Below are 21,223 nucleotides of genomic sequence, written 5' to 3' on the forward strand. Positions count from 1 at the left end.
GTGAAGAAAATGTGTGATCGTGGTATTTTGATTTTGTTTCATGATATACTGTATGTGTAGATCATTGAAAGGCCCATCAGTGTGTATTATGAAACGGTGTGCGTATAATAATCTATCTATGCAAGAAGAAATAATATATTGACTTTTATCTTCATTATTTCAAACTTAAGATTTATAAATGTTCCTAAGGTTCAGATGGCATTTTAATTTTAAGTTTAATGTTGTCAAAATGTGCTGGTATGTATTTATATGACATAAAATCTTGATTGTCTTTATTAGATTAATGGATTCAGAGAAAATCACTTCAACCATGTTGAAGCAATATTAAAACGTGTCTCCTTTGAAAAGATATATTATTAATAAAGTTTAAATTCAACTTTGCACTATTCAAAATACAACAAATAAATCAATAGTCCACAGACAAAATTAAACTTCTGTTATGATTTACACATCTTCATGTTGTTTCAAATTTATTTTTTTCCATGGAATGCACATATGTAATTGGATGAAAGCGTCTGCCAAATGTCTGTAAAAACTATTGCAGTTGTGTGTGTGCTTCAATGGGATTTAAAGGGAGTGTGTTTTACATGTTTGACCACTGGAGGGCAGCACCTGACCATTAAGCTTGAAATGATCCCGTGCCTTTTTAACTTTATATATGAAATATGCTCTATTTGTTTTCGATAACACTTGCTTGCATGAATGGTGAAATATGAAAACACGAAGTAAAAAGCAGAATGTAAAAAATTGAAATGCAATATAATTTATCATTAGAGAACAAATGTCAAGACTACTGTAAAAAAAGTACTTTTACTAAATGTTACTGTTTTATCAACAGATTTTTCACGCATGATGTAAAAAACATGTAATTTTAAAGTCTACTGTTTTATTTACAGATTTTTCAGGTATTCAGCTGAAATACAGTCAAAAACCGTCAAATTACATACTGTAAATAGACAATTAACAAACATGTAATTTTACGGGGAAAACTGTTCTTTTTCTGGTGCCCCAGCTGCCAGAAAATTGCAGTTTCTTTACTGGATTTTTTAACAGTGTAAATTGATGCACGTGAGGGCCAAAAAACTCCATTTATTCCATAATTTTCCAAAAAACAACCTTAATCAATACAAAAATCAAGTGATTCTTTTTTACTCACAGAACAGGATGGATAATGGTAAGTGTTTCGCTGTGTCCATCCTTTTGTTCACAAATTAAATGAATCACTTCTCTACTTTATGTAATGTCAATCACCATGGTAACTGAATCAAGTTATTTATGATGCAGTAACTTCTGTTTGCTGTTTGGCAAAAGTTGAAAAAGATTTGATTTAAATTCACTTCATATCGTAAAAAAGTAGTTTCTTTCTCAACCAAGATAATATGCTGACCCTCCATTAGACATTACTAGCTACAAGCCTTACTTTTATTTTAGGACTTTTATTTTTATTAAATGCAAATAAATCATGACCTAATACGGTCAGGTTCTCGTACTGTCCAATGTGATGAGCGTTTATTTGAAACATGGTTAAACCTGGTGGATTTGATGTGACAAAAATAACTGGTGAATAATTGTTGGGTATGCAGTGATGTATGACTTTACTGGATGATTATTGATGAGCAGAAAGGTTTGATGGAGTTCACACCCTTCTGATAGCTGAAAGGATAAGATGCTCCCTGTCAAGAGGTATGACTGCATAGAGTCAATAAATCTGCTCATCTCCTCTTTCTAATGTAATACAAGATCTCACTCACGCTGTTTCCCCCCACACACTCTCAATAGATTTTTTTCCTTCTTTTTTTTTCTTTCAAATATCAAACGGGCTACGAAAGTCAGAGGAAAGATCGTGAGGAAAACAAGAAACAATTCGTCTTAGGTAGGCAATAATATGAGAAGTGCTATACCGTTACAATATCTGTTAGGGAGAAAAAAGACAGAAAAATATAAAAAATTGCTAGTTTGCTAAAGCTTTTCAACGGGCCACACACAAATACCTTTTACAAAGTGCAGAAGTTGCAGCACAGCAAAACATGATATCCAGTGCAAAACCTCATGAAATATTACATTTGTTATCCAAAGCGACTTACAGAGAGTTCAGGGAGCAATAAGCGATATGTCACACAGGAGCAATAATACAATAGGTGCCAATACAAAGTTAGTTTCAACAAAAGCTAGACCACTACCTGTTGAGAGAAAGAGAGAGGGTTAGTGTTTTTTTTCTTCATTTTTCTGTCAAGTATTCACAGAAGACATGGGTTTCAAGTAGTTTTTTGAATGTTGTGAGAGATGTGGTTGACCTATTTTTGACCTGAGATATTAAGACACATTGCAGTATTGCACGATTGCATTTGAATGTCCGGTGCTAATGCATGAACATACATGTGTACAGCTGCTCTCAAAGCCTTAAAGTGATGATTCTGTCATCATTTACTCACCCTCTTGTCATTTCGAACCTGTATGACTTTCTTCCACAGAACACAAAAGAAGATATTTTGAGGAATGTGGTCAGCTGGCCCCCATTCATCGGTTTTGTGTCCATACAATAGAAGTAAATGGGGACCAGTGCTGTTCGGCTACCAACTTTCTTCAAAATATCTTCTTTTGTGTTCTGCAGACGAAGGAAAGTCATAGAGGTTTGAAATTGAGATTGATCCATACAGCAGAGCAGAGCTCAACTCATGATGATCTGGGGCTATCATCGCACACATCTCTCATCTTTAGTTTCTCACAGAACCGCCGGAGCCCAGCCATTCCAGTTCTCCAGTGACATGATGATACCCATATCGAGTTTGTCCTCTGGTGCTTTGCTAATGGTATCGACACGCGGGTGAGAAGTGGAATGCGAATAAAGAATAAAGAGTCCTGGCAGCTCTGGAGAGGAGATGGATCATGAATGACTCAATTGGCTTAAAAGTCTGACCTCAGATGTACTTTAGGATACCTTAACAATAATAAAATAGTGCGTGATTCGATGATACTCAATATAGGTTGTGCATGAATGGCCTGGCTCTTCCTGCATATGGGTGAACAATGTCCGTCAATAATCAAAGATCCTAAATATATATATTGCTAGTACATCAGAACTTACGAAAAAAGTATACTCTCATGAACCAAAAATATATAGCATAACAACTGAATCACCATGCCAAAACAAATAATTTGCATTATGGTTAAGTTTGACATTATCTGCTTTATATAAGTTTTATAAAGTTATTTTTACGTCACGATAAAACTCTACGTGCAAACTGAATTACGCATGGATATTGTGATGCGCGTTTACTCAACAGGTGGGGCTCGAACGATGTGTAATAATAAGAAAACTGAGACCACAGACCGGGATTTTGCAAGTCTGAGCGTGAACGGTCGTTGAATGTGATTGGCTGCGTGTCCGGCTGACGTCAAGACTTTCCAATGCAGCGGAAGCTGAAAGTTTTTTCACTTGTTAGCTGATCTCTCGTGCGAGTGGATTCGAGACAAAATGATCGCGGGCAACTGAGAGACGGCGACACCGAGCTGTTGTAGAGGATTCGAGACGTCTTGAAGGACTTTTCCCTCTCTGTCGGACTACATTGACGCGGGATGTGGGAGCAGGAGGAATTCGAGAAGCACTGGAAAAAGGAGTTTCCCGACGGCGAGGTGCCCGTCATGAACCTGAGGTCGGTGGAGGACATAGAGGCAGAGCTGGAGAAATGCAAAGCCAACGTGAAGATGTTACAGCAGGCGCTTTCTGAGGAGAAGTTCAAGGTGATCTACCTGCAGACCACCGTCGAGCAGAAGAAGAAACGTTATGACGTGAGATGGTTCAACAGGACAGAGCTCGAGCTCGAGAGGGGGGGCGACACTAACGTTAAAGCTGCCCCGGACGTCTGTAAGGGCAGCAAGACAGGTAAGCCCATTCTCGTTCCCCCTCGTAAAAAGCCCGATGTCCACGAGGAACAGTCGTCGCCTCGTGACGTCTCTCAGCTGGACGGTAAGCGCGGTGGCGAGCGACGGGAAAGCGACAGCGACCACGACTACGAAGACGAAGAGCTGAACGAGAACTTCGTGCAAAGAAACATTCTCAATCCCAAAAGCAACGTGCGGGAAGGTGTTCGGGGGAACCTTCTGGTCCGGTTGAGTCGAGATCTGGACTCGGATGACGGGAGACTGTCTCCCTCAGTGGCGCACCGCGGGGTTCACGGATCCGGACGCAGCACACCTGACAGACGCAGCGATGGATACATGAGCTCCGAACATGAGGACTCTTCATCTGCTGGTAGGATAAACAAAAAGGATGAGTTGATCACAAAACGAATGTTCTCTCATATAATTGAGTTCTTTTCTTCAGTTAAACACAAACGACATTTTTCTTTATTAAAAATGATATGCATGACCCAAAATGTTAAAGTACCAAAAAAGCACATTTATCCGTCAACAAAGTAATCTAAACGGTTTCAAGGCTTAATTAATTTAGTTTGAAGTGAAACTATGTATTTGTGAAGAAGAAAAATACATATTTTGAGCTTATTTAGCAAAATCGGAACCCAAGTTCAGTTTAAATATGGCGTCCCCTGTACCCTCGTTTACTATTCCCTACATACTTCACTAATTTAGTCACCTTGTTTTTGTGGTGCATCATGGGATTGAACAAGTGCACTGGATATGTCCACTATGGTTTTGGACAACACTAAAAATGGCTGTCCTCTTAAATAGCGCACTACATATTTAAAAATAAAGGTGCTTAAAAGGTTCTTCACAGCGATGCCATAGAAGAACCATTTTTGGATCCACAAAGATCCATTCAGTCAAAGGTTCTTTAAAAAACCATCTCTTTCTTACCTTTTTATAATCTGAAGAACAGGGGCAGATCGGGACTTAAAATCGGCCCTGGAATTCTTACATTTACATTTAGTCGTTTAACAGACGCTTTTATCCTAAGGGACTTACAGAGAGTTTAAGGAGCAATAAGCGATATGTCACACAGGAGCAATAATACAATAGGTGCTAATAAAAAGTTAAGCAAATCCCTAATTTAAATGGTGTGTGAGGTTTTATTGAAATTTAGCTCTGGAATGTGCTTGTTTTGGTTTTAATTGAGATAAATATGCTCAAAATATTAATTGTGTGTATTAAGTGAAGGATTGATCTGGAGAAATTAAATTATGAGAGAAAACACTACACATAGTGGTTTCTCACTCAGGTTCCCTTCAGCAGGAATGTGAACTGACACTGTCACTTATCACTTATCAAGTATGCTTGTTATGACAGTCTGCTGAAGCGTGTTCTGTTCACTGAATGTGGGAATGTGTGTGAGGTGTTCTGCCTTTTACTTTATACTATTGTTCGTGTTTTTTTGTTTGTTCACGAGGAGGATATCAGATTCTCCCGTGTTCATGCATCATTTGCATGTGACACTCTATAACCCCATTCACACATCCAGCTGATCCCAGAAAATTGCCAAAAAATTGCCAGAGTGCCTTCTGTGTGAACGCAAACGCATCCCGGATTGATCCGAAAAGTGGTTCCGGAAAGGGGACCTAGTAACATTAACGGGATCAGTCCCGGAAAGCGCCCTGTGTGAACAAAAGGCAGAAACAATGCCATAAAAGCCTTGTAGTGATGACACGCATCTATAATCAATCGTACATAATTTGGCTATGAAAACAAATATAGTTAAGCGAGTAATTTTTGTTTGTTAGTAAATCAAAAACTAAAAAATAGGCCTACTATTTGTCTTTAGCTAAATCATGGATGAATGCAAGAGTCCTAATCACCAAACTTTTAAGGTCAGATGTGCGAATAGCGTTGTCCGCTTCTAAACGCAGTTTAAACTTGAAATTACTTTTGTCAAAACTATGAACACAACAAAACACAGCGCTTCAATAAACTTGATGACTTACCAACCTTTAAAACACGGCTGTGTGCACCTGCCATGCTCGTGCTGCGCTGCGGAGAAGCCCGTGTGTTTCTGTGCAGACACTAGCCGGGTTTCCATCCAAAGTTGCGAATTTGGCTTATGCGCAAAATTGGAATATTACATAAAACATTTGCGAATAAGCACCGTTTCCATCCAACTAGTCAACCGTCACTTCCTAATAAACTGCCACTAAATATCAGTAAGAAAAGTAAGAGGAGCCACTGAATATAAAATGTTTCATTATATAATACTTGCGCAAGCAGACACGCAATAAATGCGGTGCTTTTGTGGATGCTTGCTGTTTGGGAAACAAAGTCGTGACAGTTCTAAGAGGCAATTACAGAAATACTTTGACGACTTTGCTCAGGCATTTAAGAATGACCATAACAACATAACTAATGCTGTGTAACTAGATCAGTACTCTGGTTAGTCAGGTTACACCGTCTCATGGTGCAGTTACGTGACTTTTTAGAGGAATTTATTTGGCAAATGCGTTTTCCATCTCCCATTATTCGCATTAACCCTTTTTCACAAAAATGAAAAACCACATAAAGCGAGCGTAAAAACTTTTTTTGTGAATTTTTATGTTGCAAAAATACTGGCTATGTTTTACTTTGCAGCATTCCATTATATTTTTTCATTAAGGAGGTGTAAATTTGCACCGAACAATTAGCTTTTATTTGTTTTCATATGACATTTTATATTTATCTTATATTATAGCTTAATCTCGTTGGGCTATAGCCTACCTTGCGTTCTTGTGCCTCATTCCTCTTCGTTGTTCTGCATTTACCAATAAAAAATATAAATAAAAAAGTTTGTTTTAAAATTGACATCTTTGTCATTTGCAAAAGGCAACAATATATGCTACACAATAATTACCAAAAAAAGAGAGATTAGGCCTATTTTGCACTAAATAAAGGCAGTAATAATAACACATTGATTGTGCTATTTAGCAACCTAAAAATGCCGCAAGGAAATATCTTTCACCGTGATCAACCCTATTTTCACGACCAAAATAAAAAACGCATTCCATAACATTGCAGTATCTTACGTCATGTGTCTTTACGGGATCTTCACGGGATGTGTGTGAACGTACGCACAGATTCCAGAAAATCACTGGCAGTGTAAATGAACAAAATGATGTTTATATGTTGCTCTCATAACACCACTTTGACACAAACGTGAGATATCATTCATTGGAGATCTAAAAAAAAAAGAAAAAGGAAGAGGGTTTTTCATCTGTGAAAGCTGCTTCTCTATGAGATTGAGTTTATGGAAGAAGGTAGAGTTTAATGCTGATCAAAGGCCAGACTTCTCCACCCTAAACTTTGCATTTACAATGTGCATCGCAACAATAAAACTGATTTCAGACATCATTGCTGTTGTTCTCTGTGTTGCTCAATGGTCAGTTTAGGGAAGTGCTTCAGGTCCCAGATTTTTTCTTTGGGCTTCCCAACACAGCACCACAACGCAAGAGACATTTTTGGATGCATTTTTGTTAACTATGATTTCAAATTCGATTGTTTACAAACACCATTGTTTTCCCCTACTGTGTGCTTCCGTAAAGCAGAAATACAGTACGTAACTTTTTGTGTGATATGGATAAAAAAGTACATTAAAAACAGCTAAGCTTTTAATAATGATTTATGAGTTGAGCTGTCCGGTACGGTTTCGGACGAAATGTTAGTGTGACGTCATTTAATTTTAACCCACGAAAGATAGCACTGTACGTAAAGTTACCTACAAAGGTTACGGTTACGGATTGCAGTTTTAAGGGGATTGATAAATGATATCCAGACAAAAAAATGTATTGTTAAGTTGTTCAGTACTGGAAATCTGTACACTTAACATCATCATTGTGTGTTGAGTGTAACTGTCAGTGTCAGTGATGTTCTCTCAGATGGTTCGACGGTGTTCTCTGTGACATTTTTAATGGTTTGATTTGATCTGGGACTCTTAATATGGGATAATCAGGGATTGGGTTTGCAGTGGCAAAGAACATCTGGTCTCCGAAGAGAAAGTGTGTGTGTGCAAGAGAGAGATTTGAAGATGGATGGTCAGCCTCAGCAGTGAAAATTTCTTATAAAGAGTATTTATAGCATGTATTAGTCGACAAACTTTTGTACCCTAAAAAAAATACACTTTCTGAGTTTTATATGACAAACCATGCTTTTTACAAATTGTTTGTCTTATGCTGTGTTCACACCAAATGCGAAACATCGCGAATAGTTCGTTACGCTTAATTCGCGTTTGGTGAACACAGCATTAGTCTATATTTTGTTATATACAGTAGTTCAAAAATAGGTTTGATTTGATTTGTATAATTATTCTACATCTAAAGTCAGTGTTCTGAGACTTAAACCTTTTAAGATGATCTGAACACAGTTTCCAACCAAAGACACACAACCGGTCTAGATACGGATTGTTGTGAATTAATCGTTTACCGGTGTAGATAAATGTAAAGTATGACAAACTACTACTACTAGGGCTGCCCTCGACTAGAGATTTCTAGACTGTTCGCACGTTTATGATATTAATTGAAATATTTCAATATACATGGGGACATCAGATGATGGTTTAAGCTTCATGTATGAAAAAGATATGTTATGTAACATTGCTTGCATTGTTCTAAATTACAGAGCTATACAAAACCATTGTAATGAGCCTTTAAAAGAAGAACAACATCACTTTTTGTGTTCTGCAAAAGAAAGAAAGTCATGCAGGTTTGAAATAACAAGAGAGTGAATACTGATGGAATTTTATTTTATTCACTTTAAGCTTAGAAGTGACCAAATCTGTTATGATCTCTATCTACATCTCCTGATCTGAAGAGAAGAATCATAACCTGTTTGTCATGCTGTGTTATGAATTGACTCCATTTTTAGTTTAGCCATGTACGTGTGCTTTTCTAAGACTGGTTGTTATGTGAGTGTTTGGTTTACGAGGAGGAGCTTCTTATTCCAGTCATTCCAATACTAAACGTTTGTGAGTTCCTCTGTTTCATATTAACCATTCAGGGTGTGTGTGCTGGGAATCTAAAGGGAAACACTGTTTTTATAAGATCAATATTGACTTGAAAATTGAGAAGTCATTCAGTGATTTAATTAAGTTAAATTACCTTAGAAAAACTAATTAAAAAGCAGGTTTTGTATTCTAAAGAACTCGGATCTTTCATCTGTTTTTAGCAGTTCATCTTGTTCTCCAGTGTCTTTGCTCTAGATGAATCTTAAAATTTGTCAGTGTAAAAATACTAAAGAAATGGTTGGCTTTAGTTTGGCATAAAATCATATGTTGGATCATGTAATGTATTGTTAAACACAGCACGCAGTGTGCCTGTAAGTGATGCTTTAATAAAGTTTAGTTTGGGGCTAAAATTAGTCTCAACTGCCCTGCCCTCATTGTTTTTTGAGATTAATGACCTGATTGTTATCTTTGTTTCTAAAGCTTCTGTGGATGATATGGACAGAAAACTTAACCGTTCTTTATATCACAGTAATCTCAAGATTAAATCAGATTCTTTCAGATTCACGTGACGTTTGAATGTGCCCGATTTGATTCAGTTGTTTTCTGTGTCATGTCTGACTCAGTTCTAGAACTGTTACAACACTTAGTTGGTGACATCACTCCTGAACCTTAGTCAAAACTTTCCTGTGCTATGAACTGGGCCAGGTCCCGGGTCGGGTCCTCCCTGAAGACCTCTAGTCCCAGGGACCTGGCCCAGTTCATAGCACAGGAAAGTTTTGACTAAGGTTCAGGAGTGATGTCACCAACTAAGTGTCGTAACCGTACGGGTTCGGGTCTATATTTTATGGTCAACCGCGTCGGGTCCCAAATGTATTACTTCGGGTCCTGGGTCTGTTTAACTATGTGTGTAATACCCGAGTCGATCGGAGAACACCGCGTATTCTCTTTTCGAGAAGCAATAAACACATTTTATAATGTCAAGTTCACACTTTGTTCCAGCAGAAATCCTACTAACAAACCTGTATAATGCCATTGCACCTCGACCTTGCACATGTTACTCTTGAAGGCAGTAGGAAGATGAAATGAAGAGTTTGGTTCCAAAATGAGAACTCGGTTTTTGAAATTGTTTAAAAATCATGTTTTTTACTGTGCATTCCAATTAATATCAATCAAACTGCAGTCAGTTTGTTTTGATTTAAGCCATAATTTAACAAAAAAAAATACAGCTTGCTAACACAATAAATCACAATAAAAACATGATTTTTGAAACATTTTAAAAACGAAGTTATCTCATTTTGGAACCAAACTTTCAAATGCAGTTTGACCTGCTCAAATGTGTTGAGATGCAGATATTCTGCATTGCTCTGATGCTTCACGGCGTCTGGACAGATTACATGGACGTCATAGAGATCAGGTGTATTGTGTATAGTGTATAGTTCATGCACTTGTGATTGAAATAACATGATGGTGATGTAGGCTTGAGTCCTGGACTCCTGTTATGTTCTTATCTTCTCTCTAATATCCAGTCCATTAGAGACACAACCCTGTAAATACAATTAAATAATGGCAGACCTTTATTTTGTTACTTTAATCAGCAGTTTGTATCTTTAAGAAACTTTCTTGAGCTTTTTAGCTTTTTTTTCTGCTTTTGGCCATAGTGATCAAGCTTTTGCCATGGAGATGAAAGGCCCTATTTTCACGATCTAAGTGCATGGTTTAAAGCGCACGGCGCAGGTGCACTCAGGGCGTGTCCGAATCCACTTTTGCTAATTTAACGACGGGAAAACGGTCGGCGTGCCCGGGCGCATGGTCTAAACAGGTTGTCCCGATTCTCTTAATGAGTAATGGGTGTTTTTTGGGCGTAATGTGCAGTAAACCAATCTCATCAAAAGTCTCATCTCTCATTCCCTTTAAGAGCCGGTTGCGCTCGCGCCATGGTGGATTCGCTACTTACACGGCGGAGTTTGCAAGAGCAAAGACTGGACGCTTCCCTAGAGAGGAAACGCATCTGCTCGTGCGTGAGGTTAAATCGCGCGAGCAGATCATCTACAGGACAAGCCGGATTTTTATCTTTATGTACACAATAATAATCTTTTACATTGTAATCCGTTTATTTTTTATATTTGGCATGTTTGTGTGCTGCTGCGCTTCTCTCTGTGTAATAAGTAAAGTGAAAGCGCGTTGTATGTGGACCCGCTCAGAGGCGCATTTTCTACTACAGTAATGTGCCCTTTTTTTTAAACAAAAAAAATATTGCGCCATTGACTTTAGACTTTGGACCAGGTTTGAGGTGGTCTGTGGCGCAGTCTATTTTCAGTTCCTCAAAATAGCAACGCGCCAACAATGCGCCTGAGCGCACCTCTTTTTTTAGACCAACACGCCCATTGGTGCACNCGGGTCCTCCCTGAAGACCTCTAGTCCCAGGGACCTGGCCCAGTTCATAGCACAGGAAAGTTTTGACTAAGGTTCAGGAGTGATGTCACCAACTAAGTGTCGTAACCGTACGGGTTCGGGTCTATATTTTATGGTCAACCGCGTCGGGTCCCAAATGTATTACTTCGGGTCCTGGGTCTGTTTAACTATGTGTGTAATACCCGAGTCGATCGGAGAACACCGCGTATTCTCTTTTCGAGAAGCAATAAACACATTTTATAATGTCAAGTTCACACTTTGTTCCAGCAGAAATCCTACTAACAAACCTGTATAATGCCATTGCACCTCGACCTTGCACATGTTACTCTTGAAGGCAGTAGGAAGATGAAATGAAGAGTTTGGTTCCAAAATGAGAACTCGGTTTTTGAAATTGTTTAAAAATCATGTTTTTTACTGTGCATTCCAATTAATATCAATCAAACTGCAGTCAGTTTGTTTTGATTTAAGCCATAATTTAACAAAAAAAAATACAGCTTGCTAACACAATAAATCACAATAAAAACATGATTTTTGAAACATTTTAAAAACGAAGTTATCTCATTTTGGAACCAAACTTTCAAATGCAGTTTGACCTGCTCAAATGTGTTGAGATGCAGATATTCTGCATTGCTCTGATGCTTCACGGCGTCTGGACAGATTACATGGACGTCATAGAGATCAGGTGTATTGTGTATAGTGTATAGTTCATGCACTTGTGATTGAAATAACATGATGGTGATGTAGGCTTGAGTCCTGGACTCCTGTTATGTTCTTATCTTCTCTCTAATATCCAGTCCATTAGAGACACAACCCTGTAAATACAATTAAATAATGGCAGACCTTTATTTTGTTACTTTAATCAGCAGTTTGTATCTTTAAGAAACTTTCTTGAGCTTTTTAGCTTTTTTTTCTGCTTTTGGCCATAGTGATCAAGCTTTTGCCATGGAGATGAAAGGCCCTATTTTCACGATCTAAGTGCATGGTTTAAAGCGCACGGCGCAGGTGCACTCAGGGCGTGTCCGAATCCACTTTTGCTAATTTAACGACGGGAAAACGGTCGGCGTGCCCGGGCGCATGGTCTAAACAGGTTGTCCCGATTCTCTTAATGAGTAATGGGTGTTTTTTGGGCGTAATGTGCAGTAAACCAATCTCATCAAAAGTCTCATCTCTCATTCCCTTTAAGAGCCGGTTGCGCTCGCGCCATGGTGGATTCGCTACTTACACGGCGGAGTTTGCAAGAGCAAAGACTGGACGCTTCCCTAGAGAGGAAACGCATCTGCTCGTGCGTGAGGTTAAATCGCGCGAGCAGATCATCTACAGGACAAGCCGGATTTTTATCTTTATGTACACAATAATAATCTTTTACATTGTAATCCGTTTATTTTTTATATTTGGCATGTTTGTGTGCTGCTGCGCTTCTCTCTGTGTAATAAGTAAAGTGAAAGCGCGTTGTATGTGGACCCGCTCAGAGGCGCATTTTCTACTACAGTAATGTGCCCTTTTTTTTAAACAAAAAAAATATTGCGCCATTGACTTTAGACTTTGGACCAGGTTTGAGGTGGTCTGTGGCGCAGTCTATTTTCAGTTCCTCAAAATAGCAACGCGCCAACAATGCGCCTGAGCGCACCTCTTTTTTTAGACCAACACGCCCATTGGTGCACAAATGAGCGCAAATGCATTTGCTATTCAAACAACGCGGCGCAGGACAGGAAATTGAGAACTGCATCGGGCGGAAACTAGCAAAAACACTTGCGCTGCGTCTTGCGCCGCGTTGCGCCGGGTGTACAATAGGGCCCGAAGATGTTGAACACTTGTTTTTGTCTCCATGGAAGTGAGTAGTGGGCAGGATGTCAGATGTTTTGTGGTTTTACAGTGTGCAACATGACTGCATTAGCATCATGCTGCAGCAGAAAAAACAGCAAACAACCTCAGTTTATAGATTCATATCGTCACTTGTCTTTTTCAACAGCAGAGACATCTTTGTTGCCCCCTGCTCAAGGCCAGCACATCCCCAGTGAGTAATTCAACTCCTGTCTCGTTGTGATGAGCATTCTGAAACCTAGTTATACTGAAATCCGAGGACAGTTTATTGATGCTTGAAACATCTAGATTTACTGCTTTGGTGATGTCAGAGGTGATTTTGGAAGAAGATACCTTTGCCATTATTATGCATATACGTACAGTATACTAGTACATTGTCGCTGTCAGACTTAAAGCTTGTATCTTCACTTTATAGAAAGTGAAAAAACAAAGCATTTTTAAAAACAATTAAACACAGTTGTGAAGGTGCAAATGATTGTGGTAATATTTATTTTCATGTAGCATCAATGTTTTAGGGTATATCAGGGCTGTGCGTTAACTCTTTTTGCACATAGCACTGGTGCTACAGAGGTTTAAAGTTTTGTAGCACAGCCAGGCCAAACATTTGTGGCACAAGTATAAATGTCTGTTGTATTAGAAAAAAATATACACATAAAAAATATTTATGTGTAGTTTATCCAGAGGTGGGTAGTAACGCGCTACATTTACTTCGTTACATTTACTTGAGTAACATTTTGGAAAATATGTACTTTTTAAGTAAAATTAAAAGTGTGTACTTTTACTCTTACTTGAGTAAATTTCTAATAGAAAATCTGTACTTTTACTTCGTTACATAACTTACATTGCGTGACGTTCCTTCGTTCCTTCATTTTAAAATATGCTTTTTAAAACGCGTTGTTTATTTCAAGGTCGTCGTCTCTTTTTACGGGCATTCCCGAGTGATCGATTCTTTTGAGTCGATTCTTTTGAAAGCATTAATTGAACAATGGGCAAAACCATTTGAATAGGCTAATGAATCAGTTCAAATGATTTGTTCAGTTCGCAGCACGATCTGAATCATCTGAAGCAGGATTACTCACTCCTCGTTGCGCGAAACTTAAGAACACGCAGAACACAAAGAGCGTTGGATGAAGTGGATATTAATCTATATCTATACAATCAAAACTGCAAATGTTTCATATTGTTTGCCAGCAATGATAAATGAACGCCATATGCGCGCACCCGCGCGACCTGTTCGTCAGACACCGCAACATGCGCGTTACCTGTCAGACACAGAGACGTGGGCTTGCAGAAATATACATTTGACGAACAGAAGGAAGAAAACTTGTTGATGGGCGTGTGGTTCACTGTTTACTGTTTGTTTACAAGTAAGAGCGTTTCACAACACACACGTGACACAACACGAGAAAACATGAGCTTTGTTCAAAAATGTGTATTTCATTTAAGAGATCACTGCAGATGTTCTAGATCATCTTAGGAAATGCTCTGAGTTTAGTTCATGCTTTAGTTTGACATGGTCTATTATTCTAAATAAGTTGTGTAAACTACATTGACATCAGGACTAGATGAAATTTACAGAAATGCTCGTCTCTTCTGTGTTTGTCTATTCTTTAGTCTCTCTAGTATATTGCAAAGATATCTGCTTATGATAATTAAAAATATTGATAAAAATGTAATATTAAAATATTGGCGTTAATATAAATTTTATGTAGTAGGCCTATATAATCAGATACAAAGTAACTAAGTAACTAGCTACTTGAGTAGTTTTTTCATTGCATACTTTTTTACTTTTACTCCAGTAATTTTTAAAATAGTGACTTTTACTTTTACTTGAGTAACAATTTCTCTAGTTACTTGTACTTTTACTTGAGTAAAGATTTTGGCTACTCTACCCACCTCTGAGTTTATCACACAGGTAACGGACGAAGGACATTAATGTTACAGTTGGGTAAATTAGGGCCACATAATTTAGTTGATCCCAAGTTCCTTTTTTCCATTTTAAGTTCTGTGTTTTCCATTCTTTTACTGTAAAACAATGATATATTTGTCCACATACTGTAGTATACTATTATATTATTTACAATGGTAAACTGCAGTAAAAGTCCTCCTTTTGCAGATACAATGGTGTTTTTGATATATATATATATATGTATATGTATATATATATATATAATTTTAGTTTAAAAGTTATTTTAATTATAAGTATACTCTAGTGTTTATAGTTTATCAATTTACTGCTAGAATACTAAAATTTACTATAGTAAATATTATAATACAATTCAGTGTTTTCAATCTGGATGTTCAAGTTTACCAGACTTTTATTTTGACGGGTCATCACAAATAGTGTGTGGTTCACGATTTCTTTTCTCTAACAGTGAAATGCTTATGAAATAAACTCTCATATCAGCTCTGGAGATGGAGTTCATGTGTTCATGTCCTCATACAGAGACAAATGCATGAGCTTCACACACGTAATGCGTTAAACTGTGGAGCTCATTCACATTTACGCGAAACAAGCAGGTGACATACAGTATTTAAAAAGCCGGATAGGTCCTCTGCTATTCCTTCCCTGTTTCCACATTGCGGAAATCACAGGACTCTATGGACTCACTGCAGCAGGAAAACAAGTTTTAAACGCAAAAACAACTCAAATAGCGGTGCACCATTGATCACACACAAACAAGCACCTCGACAAACACGCCTCACACAAACAAGCGGCTCAGTCTAAAACACATGCAAAACTGTATCGCGCGTGTGCTACACTGGTAAATTTATTCTTGGTACAGACAGATTTGTTCGTAGGATGTGCGACATATATGTCACTCTGTACAGCCCTGTATGTTTAGCTCAAGTCAATTTTGAGCTTATATCATATGATATATTGGTATATTGCAAATAAACAAAAACTGTACAAATTTTCACATATTTAAAAAATTATTTTCCAATTGTCACTGTCAGAAAATTCTAGAGATTTCTGTACAGGGAAGGTGGGATGAAGCGATGATGGGTGACTACATCTGGAACTTTGTTTGTGAGGACAGTAAAAGGCAAAAACGATCAAATGTACACTTCTGAAGTTTTGGACACTCATTTTTAGTATTTGTTATGTTAAACTGTTGTTTTGAGCTCAGCGTTATGCCAGTACCTTGTAATTTCTGTGTACGAGTAATAATACCAAAATGTATGTGTGCAAATATTTTTTTGTTTTTTTGTGTGCCGTCGATGGTAAAAAAAAAAGAATGATGTTTGTATTCAGCATGTTAAACTTCATAAAGAAACTGTAAAAATGAAAGCGAAACACAATTTTTAGAAAAATAAAAAACCATGAGAAATAGAGATACAAGGTTTTAGTCCAACAGCCACAATATAAATTTGGTCGTTCTGTATTCAGCTAATTATTGGCCGAAAAAACTGTGCTTGCTTTGCTTATAATGATATAAGAGTTATATTTTCTGTTCAGAATTCTTTTGGAGGGCATTTACACAACGCTGTCTTGGAATAAAAACTAAAAACTTTTAATACTCATTTATATGACAAGTCTTTGGGGGCCTGAAAATGCAAACTTTAAGAGCAAGTTTTATTTATACTGAACTATTATAAAAACATGAATCTCTGAAAACAGTAACATCATGCGCATGCGTAACAATGTTAGACAAGCTATTGTTTGAATTCACCGCAAATATTAATTAAATGACATCACCAAATGACATTGTTTTTGCAATGAAATTGTTGTCATCTCTATGTATGTATCTTTATCATTTGTGAATTTTAAAATGTTTCTAAAACAGGCCATCAGCCACCCTGCTTTCTCAATAGCAGTGTTAGCAACAGCCATCAGAAAAACCCATGTTGGTCAACCACCAAAAGACGTTTTTGTAGGTGATAAGGTCCTGGAGTTTGACCCTTTTGAAAGGCCATTTCAGTTTTTTTGTCGACTCGACTACTCAAAAGATGACTCAATCGAGTACTAGTGTACTTGTGTCCATCCCTACCCTGAGAGATGTGCAGGCTGTGTTGTGTTTTGTACATCTGTGAGGAGATCTTGCAGTTTTATCTCTGACCTTTATGACAGATGTGTGCTAGCTCATCTGCTGATGGCTCGCTGGGTTGTCCTGTTTGCTTGCACACTTCCTGTCAAAACAGCTGCTCTGCAGAATGCATACGGTTCTGTCTTCTACTGTGCACACTCATGCCTATGCTGGTTAACAGATGCTGGTTTCACACCCATGCACATTTAGTGTGCATATCTTAACAGAAAGAGTCTGGGTGACATCGTGGGTGTACATCTGATCGGTCTTATGTCATTCTGTCTGATAAGTGATGGCACTCTCTGACAATGTCATGGCATCTTTCGTTTTTGGGGTGTCTGGCATCATGCCTGGCACGTTTGTATAGTAATGAGTGGTCTTAAACCCTCAGCTTCCTTTCAGCCACCTTCAGACAGAGCAAGCGCTGACTTATTCTTGCACATTTCCTGTTGCTATGGTTCTAGGATTTCAATGGGTTTCAAGGATGCAGATATAAAAAACAGGAACATTTTGCTTTTGTAACTCTCCAAAAAGTCTTTGATTCATAGCGGAGGATATTTTTTTGTGTCCCTGTTGTTTAATTACATTTAAAAGGATTTATGTTTGGATTGAAATTTCGAAATAAACTTGCAAACACTCTGTTTTCTGAGGACTAACACCCTGTCTACACCGGACGCGACCGGCGCGATGTGACAAATACATTTGAAATGCATTAGAACCCATCATAATTTTACATTTTGTCCACACTGGATGCGGCACGGCGCGACGCGTCAAACCCATTAAGAACAAGCAGGTTGTCATTCCGCGCTGGTCGCGTCCGGTGTAGACACAGTGTAAAACTGAAACTCTGGCTTTAATTCATTCTGAGAGAATATTTGGGGGATGATTGCAGAAATGTCAATGTGGTGTAACCATAAAAACTTGATACCAAATAATTGATCTTGTTTAAAAAAGGTGAAATTCTCAATAAAACATCATACAAGCTAGTTCGGCATAATCTTACATTAGCCCTTTTTATTAGTGAATACAAGTAAATGGAAGTGAATATTATAATTAATTTGGGAAATCATGTGAGTCAAGTCAAATTCATGAAGTGTCAAGGTGATGTAAACACCATTCAATGAGCAATTTTGTTAATGTGCCGGGAGACAAGTGACAGAAATGAAATCACAGAGAAGAACCCCTGGTGACACTAACTGCTGCATGCAAAGGTTTGTTGGTAAATCTCTCAAGTGTAGCGTACTACAGTTTGCCTGTAGTTCATTTTACTACAAACTCAGGGTGTTACCTGTTTTAGGTGTTTCATTCTTGCTAATTCACCCTGCACAAAAGAGGTTCCACTGAATGGACAAGTTGTGATTGGTCAGTACGCATTGCTGTCAAGGAAACCCCTGTGAGGAGCAGACAATGTGGACCCATTTAGTGGTTTGTGGGACAGATTTTTGTTCATGGCACCCTTCTCTCTTCCGATCGCTCTCTCTCTCACTCTCTCATTCACTTTTCACTCTGCCAAGCTGATTTAGCCTCAAATACTCTTCTAGCACTTTGCATATTTTGCATGATTTATATAGTCAATAAATCAATGAATTATTAAGAATCAAATACTACTGTCTTCTGTAAGCTCCTTTGAAATCATGCACACCATGACACATGCCTTAGACATACGATTCAAAACCATGTCAAAGATCTGAATCCTGCACATAAATGCTTACTTGACACACATACGGATCAATGTCTTCACACTCCTCTCGTGTGTGTGTGTGCGCGTGCACGCGCTTACACAAGTCTATCTCTCTTTTCAAAGTGCTGCATTCATCAGTCTCACTTCTGTCTCACCAGTTTAAATGGAGAAGTAACAGAGATTTCTGCTAGACTTGCATCATGTGTACTTATTTCGAGCTTGCACTATTCTTAACACATTCACATTATCTTTCTGAAACCTAAGAAGCTGTCCAGAGATGATATTAATGACTCCCACCTGACAGACAGTAACATCTATAGAGGTCTCAAATACTATTCAGACACCTTAGGTAAACATGTAAAGACATATATAAAACAGAGTTAAATAACAACTGGGTGGCATTTATTTAAATAAGAGATGGCAGAATCGGGGTTAGAATCATTAAAAACGAAAATGAAGTCATCATTTACTTGCCCTCTTGACAGTTCAAACCTGTGTGACTTTCTTTCTTCCTCAGAACACAAAAGAAGAATGTGGGTCTTGAGAAGTCAATGGGGATCAACAGTTTTTGGTTAACGACATTCTTCAAAATATCATCTTTTGTGTTTTGCAGAAGAAAGTCAGTCATACAGGTTTAATTTCCAGAATTGTTAATTTTATACATTTAAAGGGATAGTTCACCCCAAAATATTTTTTTTTTTTGATCATTTACTCCTGTGTCATTCCAAACCTGTATGACTTTCTTTTCTTCCTCAGAACACAAAAGAAGATATTTTGAAGAATGTTGGTAACCAGACAACATTTGCCCCCATTGACTTCCATTGTATGGAAACATAACCTCTGAGACATTTCTCAAAATATCTTCTTTTGAGTTTCACAGTCATAAACAGGTCTTACATGAAATGAGGGTGAATAAATGATGACATAATCTGTTATTTTTGGGTGAATAATCCCTTATTTAAGATTTAAGTAACTATTTGGTCCACTAGTTTGCATTTTTAAAGGAATAGTTTACCTTCAAAATGAAAATTCGGTCATTTACTCACTCTCTTGAAATTTTAAACCTGTATGACTTTCTTTTTCTGCAGAACACAGAAGATATTTTAAAGAAAGTTGCTAACAGAAAACCGTTGGTCCCCATTGACTTGCATTGGTTTTGTGTTCCTACTATAGAAGTCGATGGGAACCAACGGTTTTTGGTTACCGACATGCTTCATAAAATCTTTTTTTGTATGTTTTGCATAAGAAAGAAAATCACACAGTTTGAAGTGACAACAGGGTGAGTAAATGATGACAGGACTTTAATTTGGAAGGTGAACAATCCCTTTAACAAAAAGTTACCTAGCCAGATACTATGCGACTAAAATGACAAGCAAGGAAAATCAGGGTTTCTGTCTTTCTCTTTCTCAGGATTAAAGTGTCAGTGTGGTTTGTAAGGTTTTAGTGAAAACTAGAGATGACAGGCTTAACAGTGGCAGTGCATTCTGGGAGTTTCTAAGCTCTCTGCTTATTCATGTGTGATTTGCCTCTCTCTCTCTCTCTCTCTCTCTCTCTCTCTCTCTCTCTCTCTCTCTCTCTCGTACAAATAGTGCAAGTATGTAAACAAACGAAAAAAAGACAGATAATTATAGTAATACAATAAAATAATTCTCTCTCTCTCGTTCTCTGTCACACGCACACACAAACAATATGTGTTAAGTGGCTGTTCTCAAGTTCTCTAGTTGTGAATTTCCAGTGTTTGAGAGTTTTTGAGAGGTATGTTTACGTGGGATGAACTTTCATTCAGAGCTTTGATGTTTCCCGTTGTGATGATGATGATGATAATGATGTTGATGCATCACATGCTCCTAGAGAGAATAAACACTAAACACAGGAAGAGAGGGAGGTGTATGTGTGTGAAGGGGCTCTAGTCTTTACAGTGTCTGCAGGCAGAGCCCACCATCATTTCCGCTTGGTTTAGAAAACCACTGAAGTGAGTCAAGTAATAAACCCCAAAAGGGTCCTGGTATGTAAACTGTGACAGAATGCCAACTCATACCATGCTGTGATGCTGCGCACTGATGCACTGTGGCTTGGTGGTCATTTATTTAACATAATTAAAGAATCAACAACCAAATAATTCACAACAAAAAAGGAACGTGTAAAGACAGCTGTTGGGTGAATTTAGATTTCATTAAAATGGTCTGAATTGAGTGCTGACGTGGATGTGTCTCTAGATGGCAGCAGAGAGGTTGTGTGGTCAGTATGGATGAATGTAAACTGAATAGATGGTTGGTTATCCCAGATGAGAAGTATGATAGATCTTTTACAAAAGCAATATGTGAAACGTTTGGTTGGGCTGCCCTTGCCTTTACACCTCTCTCGGTGACTGTCCCCTTAAAATGCCCCCATAGTATTTATAAATAGAATGAATATTGTGCATTT

The 21,223-nt window shown here is 37.9% G+C and overlaps 1 protein-coding gene across 1 annotated transcript in view; it reads left to right on the plus strand.

Annotated features, from left to right (window-relative positions):
- The first annotated feature begins 3,434 nt into the window (after positions 1–3,434).
- Positions 3,435–21,223, plus strand: part of abr (ABR activator of RhoGEF and GTPase) — a 113,626-nt gene continuing 95,837 nt past the window's right edge. The window contains exon 1 of the mRNA XM_057354170.1: positions 3,435–4,252. Within this exon, the coding sequence (XP_057210153.1) occupies positions 3,577–4,252 (676 nt within the window). The 5' untranslated portion in view covers positions 3,435–3,576. The remainder of the gene's footprint in view (positions 4,253–21,223) is intronic.

Source organism: Triplophysa rosa, linkage group LG2 (genome assembly GCF_024868665.1).
Source record: "Triplophysa rosa linkage group LG2, Trosa_1v2, whole genome shotgun sequence".
Lineage (NCBI taxonomy): Eukaryota > Metazoa > Chordata > Actinopteri > Cypriniformes > Nemacheilidae > Triplophysa > Triplophysa rosa.